This window comes from Bubalus kerabau, chromosome 7 (genome assembly GCF_029407905.1).
Source record: "Bubalus kerabau isolate K-KA32 ecotype Philippines breed swamp buffalo chromosome 7, PCC_UOA_SB_1v2, whole genome shotgun sequence".
Classification (NCBI taxonomy): domain Eukaryota; kingdom Metazoa; phylum Chordata; class Mammalia; order Artiodactyla; family Bovidae; genus Bubalus; species Bubalus kerabau.
This window is the reverse complement of record NC_073630.1, coordinates 11,536,724-11,560,142: the sequence shown is the minus strand read 5'-3', so window position 1 is coordinate 11,560,142 and position 23,419 is coordinate 11,536,724. Positions and strand designations below refer to the sequence as shown.

The 23,419-nt window shown below is 38.7% G+C and overlaps 1 protein-coding gene across 11 annotated transcripts in view; it reads left to right on the top strand.

Annotated features, from left to right (window-relative positions):
- The window catches only part of SNCA (synuclein alpha), a 149,731-nt gene that overhangs the window by 21,813 nt on the left and 104,499 nt on the right, over positions 1–23,419 (top strand). Inside the window, exon 5 of one of the 11 annotated variants that reach the window (XM_055587641.1) lies at positions 13,629–16,781. The exons of 6 other annotated variants lie outside the window; for them this stretch is intronic. In XM_055587641.1, coding sequence (XP_055443616.1) covers positions 13,629–13,760 — 132 coding nt within the window. In that variant the 3' untranslated portion in view covers positions 13,761–16,781. Of the gene's footprint in view, positions 1–2,765; positions 2,796–3,373; positions 4,791–5,500; positions 5,940–13,628; positions 16,782–23,419 lie in introns of those variants that run through there. 4 more of the 11 variants (XM_055587646.1, XM_055587644.1, XM_055587649.1 and 1 more) reach the window with 4 other exon arrangements.

Sequence of the window (23,419 nt, the reverse complement as noted above, 5' to 3'; positions counted from 1 at the left end):
GACTACAGATACCTAAGTGTTTTTGTGAATTTGATCATATGAATGAAGCCACGCTTGGTAATAATTTCTATGATAGTAGATTAAAGGACAAATCAGCTGTCATGAATTTTATGAATTTTTAAAATCAGATATTATTAGCTTCTTTAATACATCAGCATAATCCATCTACTGATCTATATTTTTACCTGCATACAACCAAGAGGTTGTGAACCATACAGTTCATTACTTGAGGCTCATTCACTTGACTGGCATAGTAAGAATAGTCTAAATATGCATTGGCAGAAGTATTCAAGTTTTAAGTTCAAACAGCGATGTTATACAAGTAAAATTTGTAAGTTCTATTGAGAACAGATGATGCTCTTGTACCAAGAATATTATAAAAGAAAGACACTTGAGTGTTATTATGTAGTGCATCTAGGTTTACAGTATACAGCTGTTCCCTGCAGTGTTTGCTCCATTCCATTCGCTCAATAGTGCTCTGCATGTGTAAATCCTTGATGAACAAATAAACATCTCTTTAATATTATCTGCAATACCCTAAAAGAGTTGGATCCTCAGTGTCCCTGAAGTTTATATTTTTGTAATTTTCTACCCATGTAGAAAGTGAAAATTCTGAATAAATTAATTAAGGCCACTGCTTGACAAATAGTACAGCTTGTTGTTCAGTCGCTTAGTCATGTCCAACTCTTTGTGACCCCGTGGACTGCAGCACGCCAGGCTTCCCTGTCCTTCACTATCTTCTGGAGTTTGCTCAGACTTATCGCCATTGAGTCAATGATGCCATCCAACCATCTCATCCTCTGTTGTCCCCTTCTCCTTCTGCCCTCAATCTTTCCCAGCATCAAGGCCTTTTCCAACGAGTTGGCTCTTCTCATTAGGTGGCCAAAGTATTGGAGCTTCAGCTTCAGGATCAGTCCTTCCAATGAATATTCAGGGTTAGTTTCCTTTAGGATTGACTGGTTTAATCTCCTTGCAGTCCAGGGGATTCTCAAGAGTCTTCTCTAGCACCACAATTTGGAAGTATCAGTTCTTTGGTGCTCAGCCTTCTTTATGGCCAGGTCTCACATCCATACATGATTACTGGCGAAACCATAGCTTTGATGATATGGATATTTGTTGGTAATGTGATGTCTCTGCTTTTTAATATGCAGTCTAGATTTGTCATAGCTTTTCTTCCAAAGAGCAAGCATTAATTTCATGGCTGCAGTCATTGTCTGCAGTGATTTTGGGGTCCAAGAAAATAAAGTCTGTCACTGTTTCCATTTTTTCCCCATCTATTTACCATGAAATGATGGGACCGGCTGCCATGATCTTTGTTTTTTGAATGTTGAGTCTTAAGCCAGCCTTTTCACTCTCCTCTTTCACCTTCATTAAGAGACTCTTTAGTTCCTCTTGGCTTTCTGCCATTAGTACAGCAGTCAACTGCATTATCACATCCCATTTAGGCACTGACCTATGTACATGGAGATGAATAGATTTTGTGCAAGAAATAAACTTGAAATATTTATAATCTCAGATACTTGAAATATTCAGGTTTCATCTGTTTATTTTTTTTCTTCAGAGCCAGAATAAAGTTCCTAAACAGTGCCATCTTGAAAAATTAGCTGAGATTATAAATAAACAGTATCCCAGAAAATGTTGATGTCAAATGTGTAGAAGCATGTATACGCTGTGATCCTGCCTTAATTTGTAGGAGGATAGCTCACCAAGTATGTACTAGGTGAATAAGACAAAGCTGAAATGAAAAAGGTCAGATTGACAATTATGATTTATAACATTTAAGTGTCCTTATTTTCCTTGATTTACCCGAGCTGTCATGTTTAGCTTGATACACATTTGTATGGAAACACTTGAGTACCACAGACCTTTTAATTAAATGATTAATCAGATGATGAATGTTGGCATCAGCTAGTTCAATTAAGGCTGACTTCACAAATAAGCCAAAGGTCACAGGTGACCTTTCAGATTTCTTTGAAGAAGTATACACATATCATCGGAGAAGGCAATGGCACCCCACTGCAGTGCTCTTGCCTGGAGAATCCCATGGATGGAGGAGCCTGGTAGGCTGCAGTCCATGGGGTCGCTAAGAGTCGGACATGACTGAGCGACTTCACTTTCACTTTTCACTTTCATGCATTGGAGAAGGAAATGGCAACCCACTCCAGTGTTCTTGCCTGGAGAATCCCAGGGACAGAGGAGCCTGTTGGGCTGCCTGCCGTCTATGGGGTTGCACAGAGTCAGACACGACTGACACGACTTAGCAGCAGCAGCAGCACACATATCATATAGACGATTTTATTATTTTTATAAGGTGGTAATAGATGTCAAGATTAGTGAAATATTTTAATTTACAGTAAACATTTCCTTTAATGTTTTTTAATAATTGAAATAATATATTTTCTCAAATAATTAGTAGTTTGAGTCCTGCCTTGTGCTTGAGCATAACCAATATAATTGTTCGTTGTATTTAAACCTAAACTAAAAGCTTTGGTGAACAATGCACTGCCTGATTTGTGTTTGTGGTGAAAACAGTGTATGCTATTAATATCATTGTAATCTTTGATTAAAACGTAGTGTGGTAAATAGGGGAGAAACCTAATTTACCCAATTGCTTTGTTTCAAAATGACTATATTCAGTAATATTTTGCAATGTAGTATGTAAAAGTCAATATTCTATACTTTTATGAAAGTCTACTAATGCTGCGTAAAGTGTCTCCATTTAGAAACTCTTCTCATGGGATTCCTCTTATCTAATATTTCACCAGATTATTGATGGATGAATCATGATTCCTATGCCTAGCTGTTCAGTTGTGTCAGACTCTTTGTGACCCTGTGGACTCTAAACCACCTGGTTCCTCCATCCATGGGATTTTTCAGGCAAGAATATTGGAGTGGGTGGCCATTTCCTTCTCCATGGGATCTTCATGATCCAGGGATTGAACCTGTGTCTCTTGTATTGCAGGTGGATCCTTTACCCACTGAGCCATGTTTCCTAATGACTCTTAATCTTATAAAATTGTAAGCAGGAAATTACATAATTACATACAAGATGATAAGGGACATAGAATTAGGATTACATTTTCATTACAATTCAATAGCATTCAGTCATTTAATAGGTATTTGTATGTGTTGGTTGCTCAGTTGGGCACTATGGGGAATGCAAAGTTGAATACCACGTGAATGGCTCTGGTCCCAAGGAATGTGCAATCCAGGCAGGTGACTGATTTGTTAAACCCTGGGAAAAAGGAGCATCTCTGGTCTTTGAGAACTTGTTTTTGTAACATGTATATATCCATCATAGGAAAAACACTTTCTGTTTGAAATGAGAGAGACTTATCCTCTCAATAAATACTGTCCTTTGTTTTTTTGACAGTAGACTGTGGAATCACCTCATGTACATGGAGATAAGAGCCACAATATTCTAGTTGTTGAGACACAGCAACATAAAAAGACTTGCACCTGAGTTCTGGCACCAGTGGTTAATAATTCATAAGCATTACAACCCTGCAGTATATACATGACTGCAGATCCAATTTTAGTCTTCAGAGAACTGATCGTGATGATAGTTTTGTTTTTAGAGAAATACAGGAAGAGTGTGATAGAACTGCTCCAAGGCACACCAGCAAACAGCCTCAGATCATATTTGTGCATTTGGTTTATTCCTTCATAAATGCTTGAAAGTGAAAGTGAAGTCGCTCAGTTGTGTCCAACTCTTTGCAACCCTGTGGACTGTAGCCCACCAGACTCCTCTGTCCATGGGATTCTCCAGGCAAGAATACTGGAGTGGGTTGCCATTTCCACATGGATTAAAATTCTGCCGAATGCTGTGTGAGAGCAATGTTCATACTTTTATGAATTAATTTTCATTGTGCCTGTGGTTGACATCTACTGCTACCAGTCCTTCACATGCAAAATTCTTGATAGTGGCAACCCACCCCAGTTTTCTTGCTTGGAAAATTCCATGGACAGTGGAGCCTGGCAGGCCACAGTCCATGGGGTTGCAAAGAGTTGGACACGACTGAGCCCGCACACATGCATTAATCAGGTACTATTATATGTCAGATTTTTTTAAGTTTAGGGTTTTTTTTAACTTGTATTACCATCTGACCCATACTTTCACCTTGTAATTTAATCAAAAGCCTGGAAAATAACATTAATAATTTTAAGTGGCAGGAATAAAATGAGTAAGATGTGTTTATTGATTATGACATACAGTAATCTTATTCCATACTTCAGTGATAATCAACTTGCATGTTCCTAAAAAGTAAGAATAATTTAATTTTTTGTCCCGTCAGATAAAGGCTTTTAGTTTTCTAATTTTTGGGAAGTGTTTGGTGATTTTTACTTTGTCAAGATACAATATAAAAAGAGATCCTAGGTTCTCAAAACATTCAAAATACAAATCTAGAACAAAATTTGTTTATTTGAATTCAGAGGAATAAAAACAAATGAGATGCCAATTGTGTTTTTCATGCAAATACACAATTATGAGAACTAGAGTTAGGTGATTCATCAATCTAATTGTTCTTCTCTGAGGGAAAAATTAGTAATTTGTTAACTCAAATATGAGGTAATTCTTTTATTTAAAAAAATTTATTAAAACTTTACCAAACTTTTGTATATGTAAGTTGCAATTTAAATATTCCTCTTTACCTGGTAGTTCTAGTACCACTTAAGAGATGTTTTAAAAATTCCAAAAGTATTATTTAATTCCTGTTAAGGTTGTAGTGTACATTAATACAAAGAACACTGAGACACTGTTTGGATAAATAAATAATTGAATAAAAACATAAAATACAAACATAAAAAGAAGGGATACATATATTTTATCTTCCTGATTCAAGATGGAAACTATTTTATTTCTCTTTTGTGTTCATCACACCTACACAATATGATGAATGTATTTGGATCTCAGTTCATAAGAATGAATTCAGTTGCAGCTTTGGGGACTGAGAATAATGTGAATTTATAATTTAAGAAAATCACATAGAATTTAACTGTGCTCACAAGGGAATGATGTAAGTCCGAGAAGCCCTATTAGCATATCATCTCCAATTCACATGTATATGCATTTTATAAAAAAGCAGAAAATTGCCCTTTCATCATACCCTGTATTATTTCATGCCATATGTGTTTCCTGAATGAGCACACACTGATTTGCCTTAAGGCCTCAGTTATTATGCAGTGGGTTATATATTATTTATTATCTGTAGCAAAACTGGAAAAAGCATGTACTTCCTATGTGTGTCACTGAGTTTAGGGCTTAATATAATCATCACACAAAACATATAATGTTACTAAAAAAACTTCATCTTTAATTGCTAACATTGCAATATATGTAAAATAAGCACTTTAAAAAATAATCTCCATTAAATATTAATAACTGCTTATAATAACAATCCTTATTCTATAGTATTCTTCCTGAAAAAGGGAACTAATATTGGTGTTTGAATCAAGGGCAGATCACAAGTGTTCTGACTAACACTGCTTTCTATGATAGCTAACTGCTCTCTGACTTTGTACTGCTGCTGCTGCTGCTAAGTCGCTTCAGTCGTGCCCGATTCTGTGCGACCCCACAGACGGCAGCCCACCAGGCTCCCCCGTCCCTGGGATTCTCCAGGCAAGAACACTGGAGTGGGTTGCTATTTCCTTCTCCAATGCATTGAAGTGAAAAGTGAAAGTGAAGTCGCTCAGTCGTGTCCAACTCTTAGCGATTCCATGGACTGCAACCCACCAGGCTCCCCCGTCCATGGGATTTTCCAGGCAAGAGTACTGGAGTGGGTTGCCATTGCCTTCTCCGGTCTTCGTACTGAGCACCTGGCTTATCCACACTATTGGTTTTGGTCACATTTAGGAGAAGCATGGCTGAGTGCAGAGTGCATGCACTTTTAAGTCAGGGAACATGGAGTTGCTCCTGTCTCTCTGGATGATGTCATTTCACCCCTCTGAGCATGGATTTTCTCATCTGTGAAATAAACGTGTTGGACTAAATGAGTTCAGAATATTTTGAGTCTGTTTAATGGCTTGACTTTTAGGCCAGTTTGTTCAATTACATTGCCAGACCTCTGGCAACTCATTTAACCTTTCTGAACCAAACCTACTTGTCTGTAACTGGCCAGCCCCTGCACAGAGTGAGAGTATAAATGAGATGAGATATTGCAGACAAGAAATAAGACAACCAACTGTAATGCATTGTAGTTAAAACGTTTTGCGAAGAAAGAGTCTACATTTTCCCTGAGTTGTGTTAGATTAGTGATTGTAGAAGGTCTCTTCTATATTTGTTTATATTTTGATGATGTTTAACAAGTGAACTTCAAACACAATAAAAGAAAGTGAAGTCGCTGAGTGGTGTCCGACTCTTTGCGACCCCATGGACTGTAGCCTACCAGGCTCCTCCATCCATGGGATTTTCCAGGCAAGAGTACTGGAGTGGGTTGCCATTTCTTTCTCCAGGGGATCTTCCCAACCCAGGGACTGAACCTGGGTCTCTCCCGTATTGTAGGCAGATGCTTTACCGTTTTGAGCCACCAAGGAAGTCTGAATAATCTATTTATATAAATAAAATAAAGTCATACTGCTATTATTTTGCATTGGATTTCCCCAGTGCAGTTCCAATGATTATTACATGTTAAATTTGGAACCCTAATGGCAGAAAGTGAAGAAGAACTAAAGAGCTTCTCTATGGAAGTGGAAGAGGAGAGTGAAAAAGTTGGCTTAAAGCTCAACATTCAGAAAATGAATATCATGGGATTCGGTCCCATCACTTCATGGCACATAGATGGAGAAAAGTGGAAACAGTGTCAGACTTTATTTTGGGGGGCTCCAAAATCACTGCAGATGGTGATTGCAGCCATGAAATAAAAAGATGCTTATCCTTGGAAGAAAAGTTATGACCAACCTAGACAGCATATTAAAAAACAGAGACATTACTTTGGCAACAAAGGTCCATCTAGTCAAGGCTATGGTTTTTCCAGTAATCATATATGGATGTGAGAGTTGGACTATAAAGAAAGCTGAGCGTCGTAGAATTGATGCTTTTGAACTGTGGTGTTGGAGAAGACTCTTGAGAGTCCCTTGGACTGCAAGGAGATCCAACCAGTCCATCCTAAAGGAAATCAGTCCTGAATGTTCATTGGAAAGACTGATGTTGAAGCTGAAACTCTAGTACTTGTTCACCTGATGTGAAGAACTGACTGATTTGAAAAGACCTTGATGCTGGGAAAGATTGAGGGCAGGAGGAGAAGGGGATGACAGAGGGTGAGATGGTTGGATAGCATCACTGACTCAATGGACATGAGTTTGAGTAAACTCCGAGAGTTGGTGATGGATGAGAGGCCTGGTGTGCTGCAGTCCACGCAGTTGCAAAGAGTTGGACATGACTGAGTGACTGAACTGAACTGAAAATTGGAAAGAAATAATTTTGGGAAACGCTGGAGAAAACAAAGTTAGCAATCTTTCTTTTAAACTGAGGAGAATCTAGAGCCCTAATATATTGTGTTAGTGGCATAGTTGCTGTCTTTCCTTGTGGTTTTTTGATGTAAAACCCATGGAGAGTAGTACTGGGTATTCTGTGGAACACAGATTTGAGGTGCCCCAGGCTAACTGAAACTGTTGCCACTCATTCAGTGCCTCATCTTCTTACGACTTGCTTTTTTGCTCCTGGATTAGAGGTGTTTAGAGAAATTATGAGGACTCAGCATCCCATATCCAAATCCTCTTTTATACTCATTTTCTAGAAGATCCTTTGTTGTTGTTCAGTGACTAAGTTGTATCTGACTCTTTTGAGACCACATCTGTCAGGCTCCTCTGTCCATGGAATTTCCTAGGCAAGTATACCAGAGTGGGTTACCATTTCCTACTCCAGGGGATCTTCCCGACTGAGGTATTGAACAGGCATCTTCTGCATTGGCAGACATATTCTTTACCAGTTGCTCCACCTGGGAAGCCCATTTTCCCTGGGGCAAGGCCAACAAAAGGACTCTGTTCTTATGAAGCTTTGGTACCCAGTTCTGATAGAGCTTCCAGATGGGGACAAGTCTAAGTAGTTTGCAGTTGTGAAAATTGGCTTAGGCATCTTCTTGGCCCTTTTCCATTTTACTCAAAGGCAAGGAAATCCATCAAAAGGAAAGGGACCAGAGAGGGCTTCCTCAAGCTAACTTTCCATGCCAACAATTTCTTGAATGAGAGTATTTCCAGAGGAGGAAGAACCTCAAGCTCATCTGACTTTGACAACATGATAAGCACTAAGGCTTAGTTTCATCTTTAAGGCCTTGTATTTAAACTTATTTTAGTTATTTCCAATGTAAAACAGACTCATTCTATAAACATTCAATCAAATCAAGATTTATTTTTTGCTAGAGCTTGCCAGGAGCTCAAATTTCCCTTTCCCCCAAGTTCAGCTGAAATGGAAGGTAGGTCTGTAGAGGGGGAAGGGATGATAGATGTGGGTAGGAATATCTTTGCCCTTGAGGGGTATGGGTGTCATTTCACACAGCCACTGATGTCCTGGTGACTCTCCAATGTGGCCTAAATTGGCTGGGCTGGTCACCGCCTCATCTCAGGGGTCTGGGACAAGCATGCTGCCCTGTCATTGTCTTCACATCTTTGCTAGCCGACCCCTTGCCAACACTTCTTTTCAAGGCCTTATCTGGACCCATGGGAAACCTAGGAGCCTTCCCACATCAGCCTTAACTCTTAGGAGACAGGGTACGTGCGGGCGATGGAAACTGAACTCTCCAATGCAGTGTGTCAGTCCCCAGGTCCGAGAGGTTGTGGGCTCATACTCTGTTGGCACCAGGAAAGCTCAGCAGGCCCTGCTTCTCAGGCTGCATCCTGTCAGGGAATAAGACGCCAGTCTCTCTGCTGACAGACATCTGCAACCTCATGAGGTACCACCCACAGAGGAGGGTTCATGAGAAAAGACTAACCCTAGTGTTCCACTTCATATCTGTTCCCCTGAAAATCCCTTCTTCTTCTTTCTTGTTGTATTTTACTGATGGAAGAGTAATGAAACAGTCTGGTACTTGAACTTTCATGATTTAGTTTGATTGTCTCAACAATGAGTCCCGGTACCTACTTGGATGTAGGATAGAAAAGGGACCAGTTATTATTTTGGATCACAGTGCCTTTAGTTGGTGCTACATTTTCAGCCACTCTATGTTGGAGATGTTCTTTCAACAGAAGGGTTGGAGAAAAATTGATTCAAATCATTCTTGAGGTCATATTGGAAATCATATTAAAAACATTGATATTATACATATTTTTCAAATCAGCAGTTTCACTTCAGAGAACTTAAATGATTATAAAAATTGTATAAGGATGCTTACTTCAGCATTGATTATCGTATGAAGTTTTTAAAATATGCTAGAAGTTTGACAGTATGGACTTAGTTAAAGGCACTCTGGTTGATCCTTAAGAGTGGTTACGCTGAGCAGTCATCAGAATGTTGGTGTGGAAGAATAACTGATGGAGAGGAAGGATACTCTTGCTGCAGTAAGTGAAAAGAGCAGATTATAAAACAATATGGACAGTTTGTATAGTATAATCCACCTTTATTAAAGAAACAACTGTGTGTGTGATTCATGTGTACAAAGACATGAAGTGAATGTGCCAGACTCGCAATTGTTCTCAGTGAAGCACTCTGCATTTCCAGCTGGGCACTTTGCTTTGGGGACTCTCTCATTCACTGTGGGATGTTTCTCAGCCTTGGGCCTTCTTGTTAAATGCCAGTGGTGCTCCCCAGGCATCATACCAATCAGAAAAAGCCCTTGAGGGAACACTGCGACTGAGTGATTATTTCCAGGTCACAGATTACAGTCATTTTATTGTCTTCCTTTGTTTACTTACACTTTCTTCAATTTCCTTTAATAAGTATGTATTGCATTCATAACAAAAGAATAATAAATGGGATTTGTAATATCATACACTATTCAACATTTATTTGACTAAGCATTCTTCTGCTTTAACCATAATTAGAACTTAAAGAGACTAATTTGCTTCTTAATGCCCTAGTTCCCGCTTATATTTGTTCAACTGATTGAAAAACAAAAGTCATCTTAGCTTTATAGGTACCGAAAAATACAAGTATAGTATTTACTGTTCAGCCACTCACCTATCTATTCATCTATTTCTTTGATCCATATTTGTTAAAATCATGCCATGTGTAAAATACTGTGCCAGGCATCATCAGAAATATGGGGATATATGAGACCAATTTCTTTTGCTTTAGGCATTGACATCTAGCTGTTAATCACGGTGAGTGTATGTAGGAGTCTGTCTACTCATAGTGTTGCCTGTGTTTGAAGATTGCGTCTCCAGCTACTTCTCTTTCCTTCAGATTTGAAGTAAGGCTGTCTCTGAGTGAGATATCATACCACTCATAGTCTCGTATTATTTCTCAAAAAATTCTGGTTATAGTACACTTTCCATTTACTCCTCTTGATCACAGTTATCAAGCAAAATTAAAAAACTATTTCAGCAAGTCTATTTTGCTATCTAATAATATTGGTTTCCACATCCAAATTTCAAGATAAAGTTTAACAAAGATTTTTGAAGAGTAATGGAGGGTTCTTCCCAATTGAATTAAATTATGTATTCTCTCTTTTTTGGCAAGTATATCTGCTCATTTAGGGCCTTACTCACAATTTGACTTTGCCAAATCTTTCTACAAAATGTGATTATAAATATTTTGGGTTCTGAGAAAGAGGTCATCTTCTTATACTCACGTATCCTCAAAACTTTGCCTTTCTCATTTCAGTATATCGACACATGCTTAGTTACTTAATTATGTCTGACTCTTTGTGATCCCATGAACTGTAGCCCACCGGGCTCCTTTGTCGATTCTCCTGGCAAGAATACTTGAGTGGGTTGCCATTCCCTTCTCCAGGGGATCTTCCCAACCCAGGGATTGAACCCAGGTCTCCTGCATTGCAAGTGAATTCTTTACCATCTGAGCCACCAGTGAAGTACCAGCATGCCCACAGCATGACCAAATCCCCAGAATTACTAATAACCTCTCAATGTTTTTGTTAACCTCTCTTATAATATACAGGAAGTTGCAAAAGTGTCACTTTTTGATAGACTTTTTACTATAGTCAGTTTATTTCTATTGGAAGAAGATAACTCCATCTTCAGTGTTCAGTTTATTTTATGAAGAAACAAAAGCTTTGTCCCTGGACTAGGAGGACCTTACATTCTTTAGCCTCTCTATAATCTCTGAATATCATCTAATTAATAGGTACTGCCTTTGGTTAATAGCAACTAACAAATCTGATTATCCCAAATTGCTAGGTTCAAATTTCAATATAAATTACATTTTTGGACCTAAAAGTTTATTGAAATATAACAAGAATTGAACCAATATTGTATATTTTTGAAAGTAGAATTTAGTTACATTTGCAAATAGAAATTAGTTTTTCACACTTAAAAATATAGGCAACTATGATTAAAACAAAAAGGCTTTAAGAGGGAAAAAAATTCCCAAAGTGCCTCTTTTTAGATATTGTTTTCATTCTTTATAGAAAGAATGAAATTTCTTCCCGCCTTTACACATTTCTTGTTCTTATTTGAAACTAATTGATGCCTTTATAAAAAGAACTGTAAAGACTTACTGGAGGGAGGTGCTTATGTTATCATTGATGGTTTTATATGAATGTGCAGTGTGTGTGTGCAAAATGCAATTTATGCATTTTGCAAAATGCATTTTCTTTAGAACTCTATTTGCTGTTTTCAGAATTCAAAAGTTTTATAAATGCATCTCCATAAATCTTGTCATTGGCATACATGAAATGACTTTGGCAGTACTCCCTTTAGTATTCTGGAAATTTGAACATTAACCATGTCCACTACCCATAGAATCAAACCCCAAGACCTAATCCTGTTATTCAAGATCCTTCCTTTCTATTCAACCATATGTTCCACAGTTACTCAAGAAAACTGCAGTTGAGACAGACAAGTGTCTTCAAAAGACCTTCCAGTTACTTAACACAGTATGTAAGTTAATTCTACCATAACTTTGAGAAGGCTTTATGACTCCTGTCTGAATTTTATCCAGGCTAAAAAGCCCAGCTCAAGCCTTCAGAACTCCAAAAAATTTCCCTTACTGCTGAAATGCATAATAATTTCACCTCACTTAGATCTCTTTTAGCGTTTGCAGATATGTCCTATGGTACATATTTGGGGTTTCCCTGTGGCTCAGCGGTAAAGAATCCATCTGCAGTGCAGGGGATGCAGGAGCCACAGATTCTATCCCTGGGTCAGAAGATCCCCTGGAGAAGGAAATGGCAACCTGCTCCAGGATTCGTGCCTGGAGAGTCCCATGGATAAGATAGACTGGGCCTGATGGACTATAGTCCATGGGGTCGCCAAGAGTTGGATGTTACTGAGTAATGGAGCACACACCCATACACATATGTATTTGGTTGCTAAGGATAAAACCGTCTTTTCCTTTCACATCTTCCATCCAGTCCTTTAGCTAATTAGTTTACGTGTATTTCAAAATATATGTCTGATCTCACCACGTCTCCCTTCTCCACTGCCGGCACCCTAGGCCAGGCCTTCATCATTTCTCACCTGCATTCCTTCCCCTGCCTCTTAAATGATCTCCCTGTTTCCACTCGTGCAACTTAGATGGTCTCTTCTCCACCGGTAGGAGAAATTCTTCTGAAGCAGATCAAATCATCCCTCTCCTGTTTTCCATCATCCAGTGCCTCCTATCACACAGAGAATGAATCCAGGCCCTTTCTCAAGGGTTGGGGTTAAGGCCCCATGTCATCTGGTTTTCATTGTTTCATTTCCTGCCCCCTGTTTCCCCTGGTGCACTGTCCTCCAGCTGTACTGGACTCTTTGCTGTCCTTCAGACCTGCCGAGCACATTTCCAGTAGTCAAGAAATACATATAAAATGAGTTTTATGCATTTAAATGTGGACTGTTTCCTTCTTTTGAAGGCAAATGCAAATGGTATAGTCTTTAAAAAACCAAAACCTGACTACTCAGAATTTCCAATATTAATTAAAAAAAAAAAAAAAACCGCAAGAATGTATAAAATGGCAAAGATAGTCTTTCCTTCAGATTTCCCTGTGATTTTGATGCCTGTTAGTAATTTGGTATATTATGGAATATGAGCCTATTCTAATGAGATCACATTTATCCTTCATTCCTTTCACATAAGTTCCTGCTTTTGCACACATTTATTACAACTCTAGTTGATGGTACATGGATACAAGAAATTAAGTTTCTCCTAAGAACAAAGCAACCATGTCATTCATAAGATAAATATTGGCGATTTTCAAAACTTCTCATCACTATACATTATTCATATGGCAATAAACATTTTCTTAGTAAACCACATAAGTTAGAATGACTGTTGGACAGATGGGCCGAACTGCAGGCATCCAATATTAAGCAGTTGGTGAGCAGAAGATGCCAGAAAGAAGATTGAGACTAGCAAGGCCGAAAGCTTCCGATTGCTCTTGAAAAGGGATGAGCCCTTGCTCCTGACTTGCTGCTGTGTGTCTTGCTTTGAAAGTAATGCCTTCCAAAACAACTTATCGTGTTTTATATCCAAACACAAACTTAAGCCTTTCACATGGTAATTGATATATAAATAATAAAATGAAATGTTTAAGCAGATTGAAAAAGGAACTCCCCCCACTGCTTCTGCGTTTTGTGCGAGGATGACAGCTCTGAAATGTTTCCTCTGCAAGGAATGTGACAGTGTTCAGTCGCGAGAAGAGAAGAGGGAGGGAAAGGCTGCCCATTGAGAACAGTGTGTCTTTTCTCACCGCCCGGACTCACCAGCCATGTGCAACTCTGAGTGGTACTGGCTGAGACAACAGGCTTCTTCACTTACTGCTTCTGGGATACTTCAGCAATACAGATGTCATTAGGAGCAGAGAAAAACATTAAGAGCTAGATAGCTTTTGTGATATGCAGTAGCCATCTCTGAATTTTGATCAAGTGAAACTTGATAACTTATTCATAGGTTGTACTGGTTTATCTAGAATATTCTAACTGCAAGGTGTATCTTTGAGTGTGATAGATTTTCTTTACAGTAAACAATTCATTAAAAACAAGGGATAAATTCTGCCTACTGTAATGTCTGATCTGGTTGAAACCATTTTAGTTTAACATGTCCTCCTTTGTAGAAGAGAATTAATTGATATCCTACCTATAGGAAAACTATGTGTTATGGGCCACTAGCTTCACAATCAAGGGAAATTTTGCATATATTTTCTTTCTTGATCCAAAATATATTTCTCAGATTGAGATGCCAGGGTCAATGGTGTGAGCAGGATAACTTGAGGGCCACAGTCCTTTTCACTTTCTGTGTTAGGACCCCTTTTAATTGATAGAGTAAAATTTGAGGGGCCCGAGAGCAGATGGCTGTATCCCTCTCCACACTTGACTCCCAAAGCCAACCACAGTTATGGTGATCATCTGTACGTTTTTATGCCCAGACAAAAAAATGTCTTGGATATTTGCTTGGAATTCATGCTCTCTACTGCATTAAAATTTTTGGGAAAATTGATTATATGAATCAGGGTGCCAAATTTTGTTTTGTTTATTGTTTGTAACATTTTGTGGAATTATTTCAGCCTAATATGTTCACTTAGTTGTTGCCTACCCAAACTTTGATCTCAAATCAGCCAAACACGTAGAAAGAGATGGTTTTTACTTCCCCAAGGTTAATTCTTTTAAAAATTATTTCTTAAATTTGGTAAAATAGACTTTTGAAAGTGTTTATCTATGTAATATTTTTGTGAATTTCCTTCTTTTTTACTTTGGTTATATGTCTAATATTATTTTTCAAATTGATTCACGACTTGCTTTTAATGGTAGTACCTATGAGCTTCTCTCTCAATTCTAAATATTTCTTTCTTAATTTGTTTTTCGTACGTTCTTGTTAGGATTATTGAAAGATGATTTATTAGTGTTTTTAGAGTTCAATTTGCTATTTTAGGAAACTGTTTTAAAATATTTAAAGTGTAGTTCTCAGTTAATATAACATTGGAGTTTTTCCTGTTGGAGATACATTGTTTCTCTAAATCTCACTGGGAGAAAAGTTGGGTGGTGTGTTATAATGGACTTGGCTGATATTAACTTTTCTAAGGTGCATTGTTTCTGAGAATACCATTGTTGGGTTTCATTCAGGCACATTTTACACTATTTGATAGAGTCAGTTCTTTTCAGAACCAATTATTGTCTGGATATTAAAACTTGTCATCTTTTATCTGCTCATTTCAGATCCTTTAGGTGATCTATGTTAGACACAGTTTGCATTCTTCATTTTCATTCTTTTTTTAATATAAATTTATTTATTTTAATTGGAGGCTAATTACTTTACAATATTGTATTGGTTTTGCCATATATCAACATGGATCTGCCACGGGTGTACACGTGTTCTTTTTAAACACTGTTATTTTCAGTGAAGGTTGAAGGGGATTCCTTAGAGAGCAACCAGTAATGACTCTAATAGCAAAACTGTTTAAAGAGCAACCTCATAGACAAATAGGGAACATAAATAGCTCCCACAAATTACATGAGGTCCTATTTACATTCCTACCTCTTTTCACATCTGATATTCAATTAATATTTAATGAATTTATGTCCAGTGCTATATGCGCTGATAACTTTTAGGATACAAGAATGACTAAAAATGTTCCTTGATCTTAGGAAAGTAAAGAATATCCAACCCAACTCTGTGTAACAGCTATTTCAACAAATTTCAGCAAAGCTAAAGGAATAGTTTTCCCAGATCTATTTTAGACTCTAGGCGCTTAGTTCAATGTCTTTTTCTCCTTATCAAGCTGGAATTGTTCCAAGCCTCTTAACTTCTGGGCAACCATGAAAATGAGATAGAGAGGATACTATATCTGCCACAAATTTATCTTGATATACTATTCAGTTTTGATTGGTACTGAAGGTCACAAATAAAGTGTAGCTGTTTTGTGTGGATTTTTTTCCATTTCTTTTTTTTTCTTTCTTGGTTGGTAAGAGGAAAAATAAAACAGCAATATGAGCCCAGAGCCAATATCTAAAACTAATAAAAAATTTTTTGTCTTATGTTGGAGTTAATTAACAATGTTGTATTAGTTTCAAGTACACAGCAAAGTGATTCATTTATGCATATACATGTACATATGTCATTTCAAATTCTTTTCCCATTTAAGTTATTACAGAGTACTGAAGAGTTCCCTGTGCTATACAGTAGGTCCTTGTTGGTTATTTGTTTTAATATAGTAGTGTGTACATGTCAATCTCAAACTCCTGGTCTGTCTCTCCCCTCATGCTTCCCCACCCCCTGGTAACTATAAATTCATTCTCCAAGTCTGAGAGTCTGTTTCGGTTTTGTAAGTAAGTTCATTTTTGTCATTTTTAAGACTCTATATAAGCAACATCACATAAGCAATATCATATGATATTGGTGTTTCTCGGTCTTATTTCACTTAATATGACAATCTCCAGATCCACCCATGTTGCTGAAATGGCATTATTTTATTGTTTTTAATGGCTAAGTAATATTCCATTATATACATGTACCATATCTTCTTTATCCATTCATCATCTGTGAGTGGACATTTAGACTGATTCCATATCTTAGTTACTGTAAGCATTTCTGTAGTGAACATTGGGATGCATGTATCCTTTTAAACCATGTTTTTCTCTGGATATATGCCCAGGAGTAGGATTGCTGGATCATATAGTACTTCTGTTTTTAGTTTCTTAAGGAACTTCCATATTGTTGTCCATAGTGTTTGTACCAATTTACATTCCAACCAGTAGTGTAGGAGGGTTTCCTTTTCTCCACACCCATTCCAACATTTATTGTTTGTAGCCTTTTTGATGATCTCCATTCTGACTGGTGTGAGGTGATACCTCACTGTAGTTTCGATTTGCATTTCTGTAATGATTAGTGAAGTTGAGTATATTTTCACGTGCTTACTAGCCATCTGAGTATCTTCTATGGAGAAACATCTACTTAGGTTTTCTGTCCATTTTTGATTGGGGTCTTTTTTCTTTTTGATATTGTACTGCATGAGCTGTTTGTAAATTTTGGAGACTAATCCCTTGTTCTCATTGTTTGCAAATATTTTTATCCCATTCTGCCAGTGTTTTAGTTTTATGGTTTCCTTGGCTATGCAAATCTTTTGTTTTCGATTAGGTCCCATAAGGACCTCATCTGCATAAGGGTGCAGATGACACCACCCTTATGGCAGAAAGTGAAGAGGAACTAAAAAGCCTCTTGATGAAAGTGAAAGTGGAGAGTGAAAAAGTTGGCTTAAAGCTCAACATTCAGAAAACAAAGATCATGGCATCTGGTCCCATCACTTCATGGGAAATAGATGGGGAAACAGTGTCAGACTTTATTTTTTGGGGGCTCCAAAATCACTGCAGATGGTGACTGCGGCCATGAAATTAAAAGACACTTACTCCTTGGAGGGAAAGTTATGACCAACCTAGATAGCATATTGAAAAGCAGAGATATTACTTTGCCAACAAAGGTCCATCTAGTCAAGGCTATGGTTTTTCCAGTGGTCATGTATGGATGTGAGACTTGGATTGTGAAGAAAGCTGAGTGCTGAAGAATTGATGCTTTTGAACTGTGGTGTTGGAGAAGACTCTTGAGAGTCCCTTGGACTGCAAGGAGATCCAGCCAGTCCATTCTGAAGATCAGCCATGGGATTTCTTTGGAGGGAATGATGCTAAGCTGAAACTCCAATACTTTGGCCACCTCATGTGAAGAGTTGACTCGTTGGAAAAGACTCTGATGCTGGGAGGGATTGGGGCAGGAAGAGAAGGGGACGACAGAGGATGAGATGGCTGGATGGCATCACTGACTCGATGGACGTGAGTCTGAGTGAACTCTGGGAGTTGGTGATGGACAGGGAGGCCTGGCGTGCTGCGATTCATGGGGTCGCAAAGAGTTGGACACGACTGAGCGACTGAACTGACGTCCCATTTGTTTATTTTTATTCCCATTACACTAGGAGATGGATCAAAAAAGATAATGCTGTGATTGATGTCAAAGAGTGTTCTGCCTGTGTTTTTCTCTTAAGAGTTTTATAGTATCCAGTCTTACATTTAGGTCTTTACTCCATTCTGGGGCTTCCCATGTGGTTGCTGCTGCTGCTGCTGCTAAGTCGCTTCAGTCGTGTCTGACTCTGCATGACCCCATAGACAGCAGCTCACAAGGCTCCCCCGTCCCTGGGATTTTCCAGGCAAGAACACATGTGGCACTGGTGGTAAAGAACCCGCCTGCCAATGCAGGAGACATAAGAGACATGGGTTCGATCCCTGAGTTGGGAAAATCCCATGGAGGAGGGCATGGCAATCCACTCCAGGAGTCTTGCCTGGAAAATCTCATGGACAGAGGAGGCTGGCAGGCTGTAGTCCACAGGGTCACAAAGAGTTGAACACGACTGAAGTGACTTTGCACACAGCCATTACAATCCATTTTGAGTTTATTTTTGTGTATAGTGTTAAAGAATTTTCTAATTTCATTTTTTCTACACGTAGCTGTCCAGTTTTCCCAGTATGATTTATTAAAGAAACCAAATAAAAGTAATTCTTGAATAAATAGGAAGCTTGCCCTTAAGGATCCCATGTAAAGTGTTCCCACATTTTCCTGCTGTTAACAATAATAATCTACTATATGTAGTATTGATTGAATTCTAGAAATGGCCACTGTAGTTAAGGGTATATGATGTAGCCTTCTTGAATTCTCCATGAAAAGTGGAATTAAACTAAATTCATTAGCTATGTATCCATGAACAAGTTGCTTCGTTATTCAGTCACATGATCTGTATAAAGTAAGAATACTAAAATTCATATCTCAGAGGTGTAGTAACCACCTGAGACAAGAGTGGGCCCAGAGCCTGTCACAAGAGAGTTTCATAGTTATATAGTTCTCTCCCATCCTGCTTTAGTGTTCCAGAGGACATGTGTAGTAGTGTGTCTGCAGCATGGATCATTTTGTTCTGAATTTAGTTGTGAGCTTTCCTGACACACAGTGAACTCTTTGGGGTAAAGACCATCATGGGTACGATCTTATAGGTAGTGCTTTATCTTTCTCAAATTGGTTGCATGGTATCAGACACACAGATAGTTATTATTAAGTGCTTGTTTTTATTACAACAGCTTCACAATAAGATGGCTGGAGAAAAAGGAATGTATTTTCCATTTCACGAAATCAGTGTTGAAATTTTTAGAAATCAAGTGAACCAACTTTACACAATTATTGAGTGGCTCAGATGGAACAAACTGAAGCTCAGTGATGCCAGGCTAAGTGCTTGCCCCACATTATAGAGATCACTGAATGTCCCAGGAGAGTCTCGCATCTCGAGTCACATGATTCTCATTTGTGAATTTGTATGTATCAGAAAAAGTGTCCTGCTACTCAAACTTGCTAGCGATTAATAGGTATAGACAGTCAGTAGTGTTCAAATCTTCACCAAATGGAACACTGATATCAGTGCAAGAATAGACAGGGAAAGGTTTATTTCCTATGTGTGTCGTTAAGTCAAACTTCTTCACTCCTTAGTTGAACAGTTTGGCTGTTAGAAAATTCTTTTATTTAGCAACCAGACTTTTTATAATCTCAATACATTTCCTCATCACTATAATAGAAATCAAATACCTTATGATTATATAGTGGGAGTGACAAGTAAATTCAAGGGATTAGATTTGATAGAGTGCCTGAAGAACTAGGGACGGAATAACTTTGTACAGGAGGCAGTGAACAAAATCATCCCTAAGAAAAAGAAATGGAAAAAGGCAAAATGGTCGTTTGAGGAGCCCTTGAAAATAGCTGAGAAAAGAAGAGAAGTGAAAGGCAAAGGAGTAAAAGAAAGATATATCCATCTAAATGCAGAGTACCAAAGAATAGTAAGGAGAGATAAGAAACACTTCCTAAGTCAACAATGCAAAGGAATAGAGGAAAACAATAGAATGGGAAAGATTAGAGATCTGTTTAAGAAAATTAAAGATACCAAGGGAACATTTCATGCAAAGATGGGCACAATAAAGGACAGAAATGGTATGGACCTTACAGAAGCAGAAGATATTAAGAACTGGCAAGAATACACAGAAGAACTATACAAAAAGGATCTTCATGACCCAGATAATCACGATGATGTGATCACTCACCTAGAGCCAGACATCCTGGAATGAGAAGTCAAGTGGGCCTTAGGAAGCATCACTAGGAACAAAGCTAAAGGAGTTGATGGGATTCCAGGTGAGCTATTTCAAATCTTAAAAGATGATTCTGGGAGAATGGCATTGAAACATGTAAATATCATGTATGAAATGAGTTGCCAGTCCAGGTTCGATGCACGATACTGGATGCTTGGGGCTGGTGCACTGGGACGACCCAGAGGGATGGAATGGGGAGGGAGGAGGGAGGAGGGTTCAGGATGGGGAACACATGTATACCTGTGGCGGATTCATTTTGATATTTGGCAAATCTAATACAGTTATGTAAAGTTTAAAAATAAAATAAAATTAAAAAAAAAAAAAAAAAAAAAGATGATTCTGTTAAAGTGCTGCATTCAGTACACCAGCAAATTTGGGAAAACTCAGCAGTGGCCACAGGAGTGGAAAAGGTCAGTTTTTATTCCAATTTCAAAAATGGCAGTGCCAAAGAACGTTCAAACTACCACACAGTTGCACTCATTTCACATGCTAGCAAGGTAATGCTCAAAATCTTCCAACCTAGGCTTCGGCAATATGTGAACTGAGAGCTTGCAGATATACAAACTGGATTCTGAAAAGGCAGACGAACCAGAGATCAAATTGCCAATAACTGTCGGATCATAGAAAAATCAAGAGAATTCCAGAAAAACATCTATTGCTTCATTGATTACGTTAAAGTCTTTGACTGTGTGGATCACAACAAACTGTGGAAAATTCTTAGAAATGGGAATACCAGACCACCTTACCTGACTCCTAAGAAACCTGTATGCAGGTCAAGAAGCAATAAAGTGAAAGTGAAATCCCTCAGTCATGTCCGACTCTTTGTGACCCCATGGACAGTAGCCTGTACCAGGCTCCTCCTGCACCAGGCTCCTCCATCCATAGGATTTTCTAGGCAAGAGTACTGGAGTGGGTTGCCATTTCCTTCTCCAGGGAATCTTCCCGACCAGTGATCAAACCCAGGTCCTCCGCATTGTAGACAGACGCTTTACCATCTGAGCCACCAGGGAAGTCCAAGAAGCAATAGTTAGTACCAGACGTGGAACAGCGAACTGGTTCAAATTGGGAAAGGAGTACGTCAAGGCTGTATATTGTCATCCTGTTTATTTAACTTACATGCAGTGTACTTCATGTGAATTGCCAGGCTGGATGATGCACAAGCTGGAATCAAGATTGCCGGGAGAACTTTCAACAACTTCATATATGCAGATTATACCACTCTAATGGCAGAAAGCAAAGAGGAACTAAAGAGTCTCTTAATGAAGGTGAAAGAGGAGAGTGAAAAGACTGGCTTAAAACTCAGCATTCAAAAGACAAAGATCATGGCATCTGGTCCCATCACTTCATGGTAAATAGATGGAGAAACAATGAAAACAGTGACAGACTTTATTTTCTTTGGCTCCAAAATCACTGCAGACAATGACTGCAGCCATAAAATGAAAAGATGCTTGCTCCTTGGAAGAAAACCTATGACATAAATAACAGCATATTAAAAGGCATAGATATCACTTTGCCAACAAAGTTCTGTATAGTCAAAGCTATGGTTTTTCCATCAGTCATGTACGAATGTGAGAGTTGAACCATAAAGAAGACTGAGTGTCAAATAATTGATGCTTTTGAACTGTGGTATTGGAGAAGACTCTTGAGAGTCCTTTGGACTGCAGGGAGAGCAAACCAGTCAGTCCCAAAGGAAATCAACCCTGAATATTCATTGGAAGGATGCTGAAGGTGAAGCCCCTGTAGTTTGGCCACCTGATGTGAAGAGCCAACTCATTGGAAAAGACCCTGATGCTGGCAAAGATTGAAGGCAGGAGGAGAAGGGGGTGACAGAGGGTAAGGTGATTGGATGGCATCACTGATTCAATGGACCTGCCTTTGAGCTAGTTCCAGGAAATGGTGAAGGACAGGGAAGCCTGGCATGCTGTCGTCCAAAGGGTCACAGAGTCAGACATGACTGAGTGACTGAATCACAACAGTAATAGAAAAGCAGAACCTTTGGTCCTCTGATATTGCCTTAGACATTTACCAACACACAAAAATAGCTATCAAACTGTAAAGCCCACTGCACACCTATTAGAATGGCTGAAATCCAAAGCATTCACAGCACCTAATGCTGGCAAATATGTGAAGCAGTAACAACCACCAATTGCTACTGGTGTGAATCCAATGTGATGCAGCCACTTTGGAAGAAAGTTTGGCTCTTTCTTTCAAAGTTAAATATATGCTTCTCATATGTTCCAGCAATCTTATCCTCAACAATTACCCAGTGGAGTTGAAAATATATTCTCTAGGGAATCCTCAGCATAGATGTTTCTAGAAGTTTTATAGATAAGTGCCAAAATGTGGGAAAAACTAAAACATCATTCAATAGGTAAGTGGATAAATAAACTCTGGTACATTCAGACAATGAAAGATTATGTGGTGAGAAAAAGAAATGAGCTAGCAGGCCACAAAACACATGGCAGATCCTTAAATGCGTATTTCAAAGTGAAATGGGCCAGTCTGAAAAGCCTACATCCTATGTAGTTCAAACTATATGGCATTCTGGAAAAGACAAAGTTATGGAAACACTAAAAAGATCGGTGGTTGTCAGAGGTTGGTGTAAGGACAGAGGGATGAATGAATAGATAGAGAAGAGGATGTTCAGGCCAGTAGAACTATTCTTAATGATAACGCCAGGCCTCCCTGTCCATCACCAACTCCCGGAGTTCACTCAGACTCACATCCATCGAGTCAGTGATGCCATCCAGCCATGTCATCCTCTGTCGTCCCCTTCTCCTCTTGCCCCCAATCCCTCCCAGCATCAGAGTTTTTTCCAATGAGTCAACTCTTCGCATGAGGTGGCCAAAGTACTGGAGTTTCAGCTTTAACATCATTCCTTCCATAGAACACCCAGGGCTGATCTCCTTGAGAATGGACTGGTTGGATCTCCTTGCAGTCCAAGGGACTCTGAAGGGTCTTCTCCAACACCACAGTTCAAAAGCATCAATTCTTCAGCGCTCAGCTTTCTTCACAGTCCAACTCTCACATCTATACATGACCACTGGAAAAACCATAGCCTTGACTAGACAGACCTTTGTTGGCAAAGTAATGTCTCTGCTTTTGAATATGCTGTCTAGGTTGGTCATAACTTTTCTTCCAAGGAGTAAGTGTCTTTTAATTTCCTGGCTGCAATCACCATCTGCAGTGATTTTGGATCCCAGGTGATGGATACATGGCATTATATATT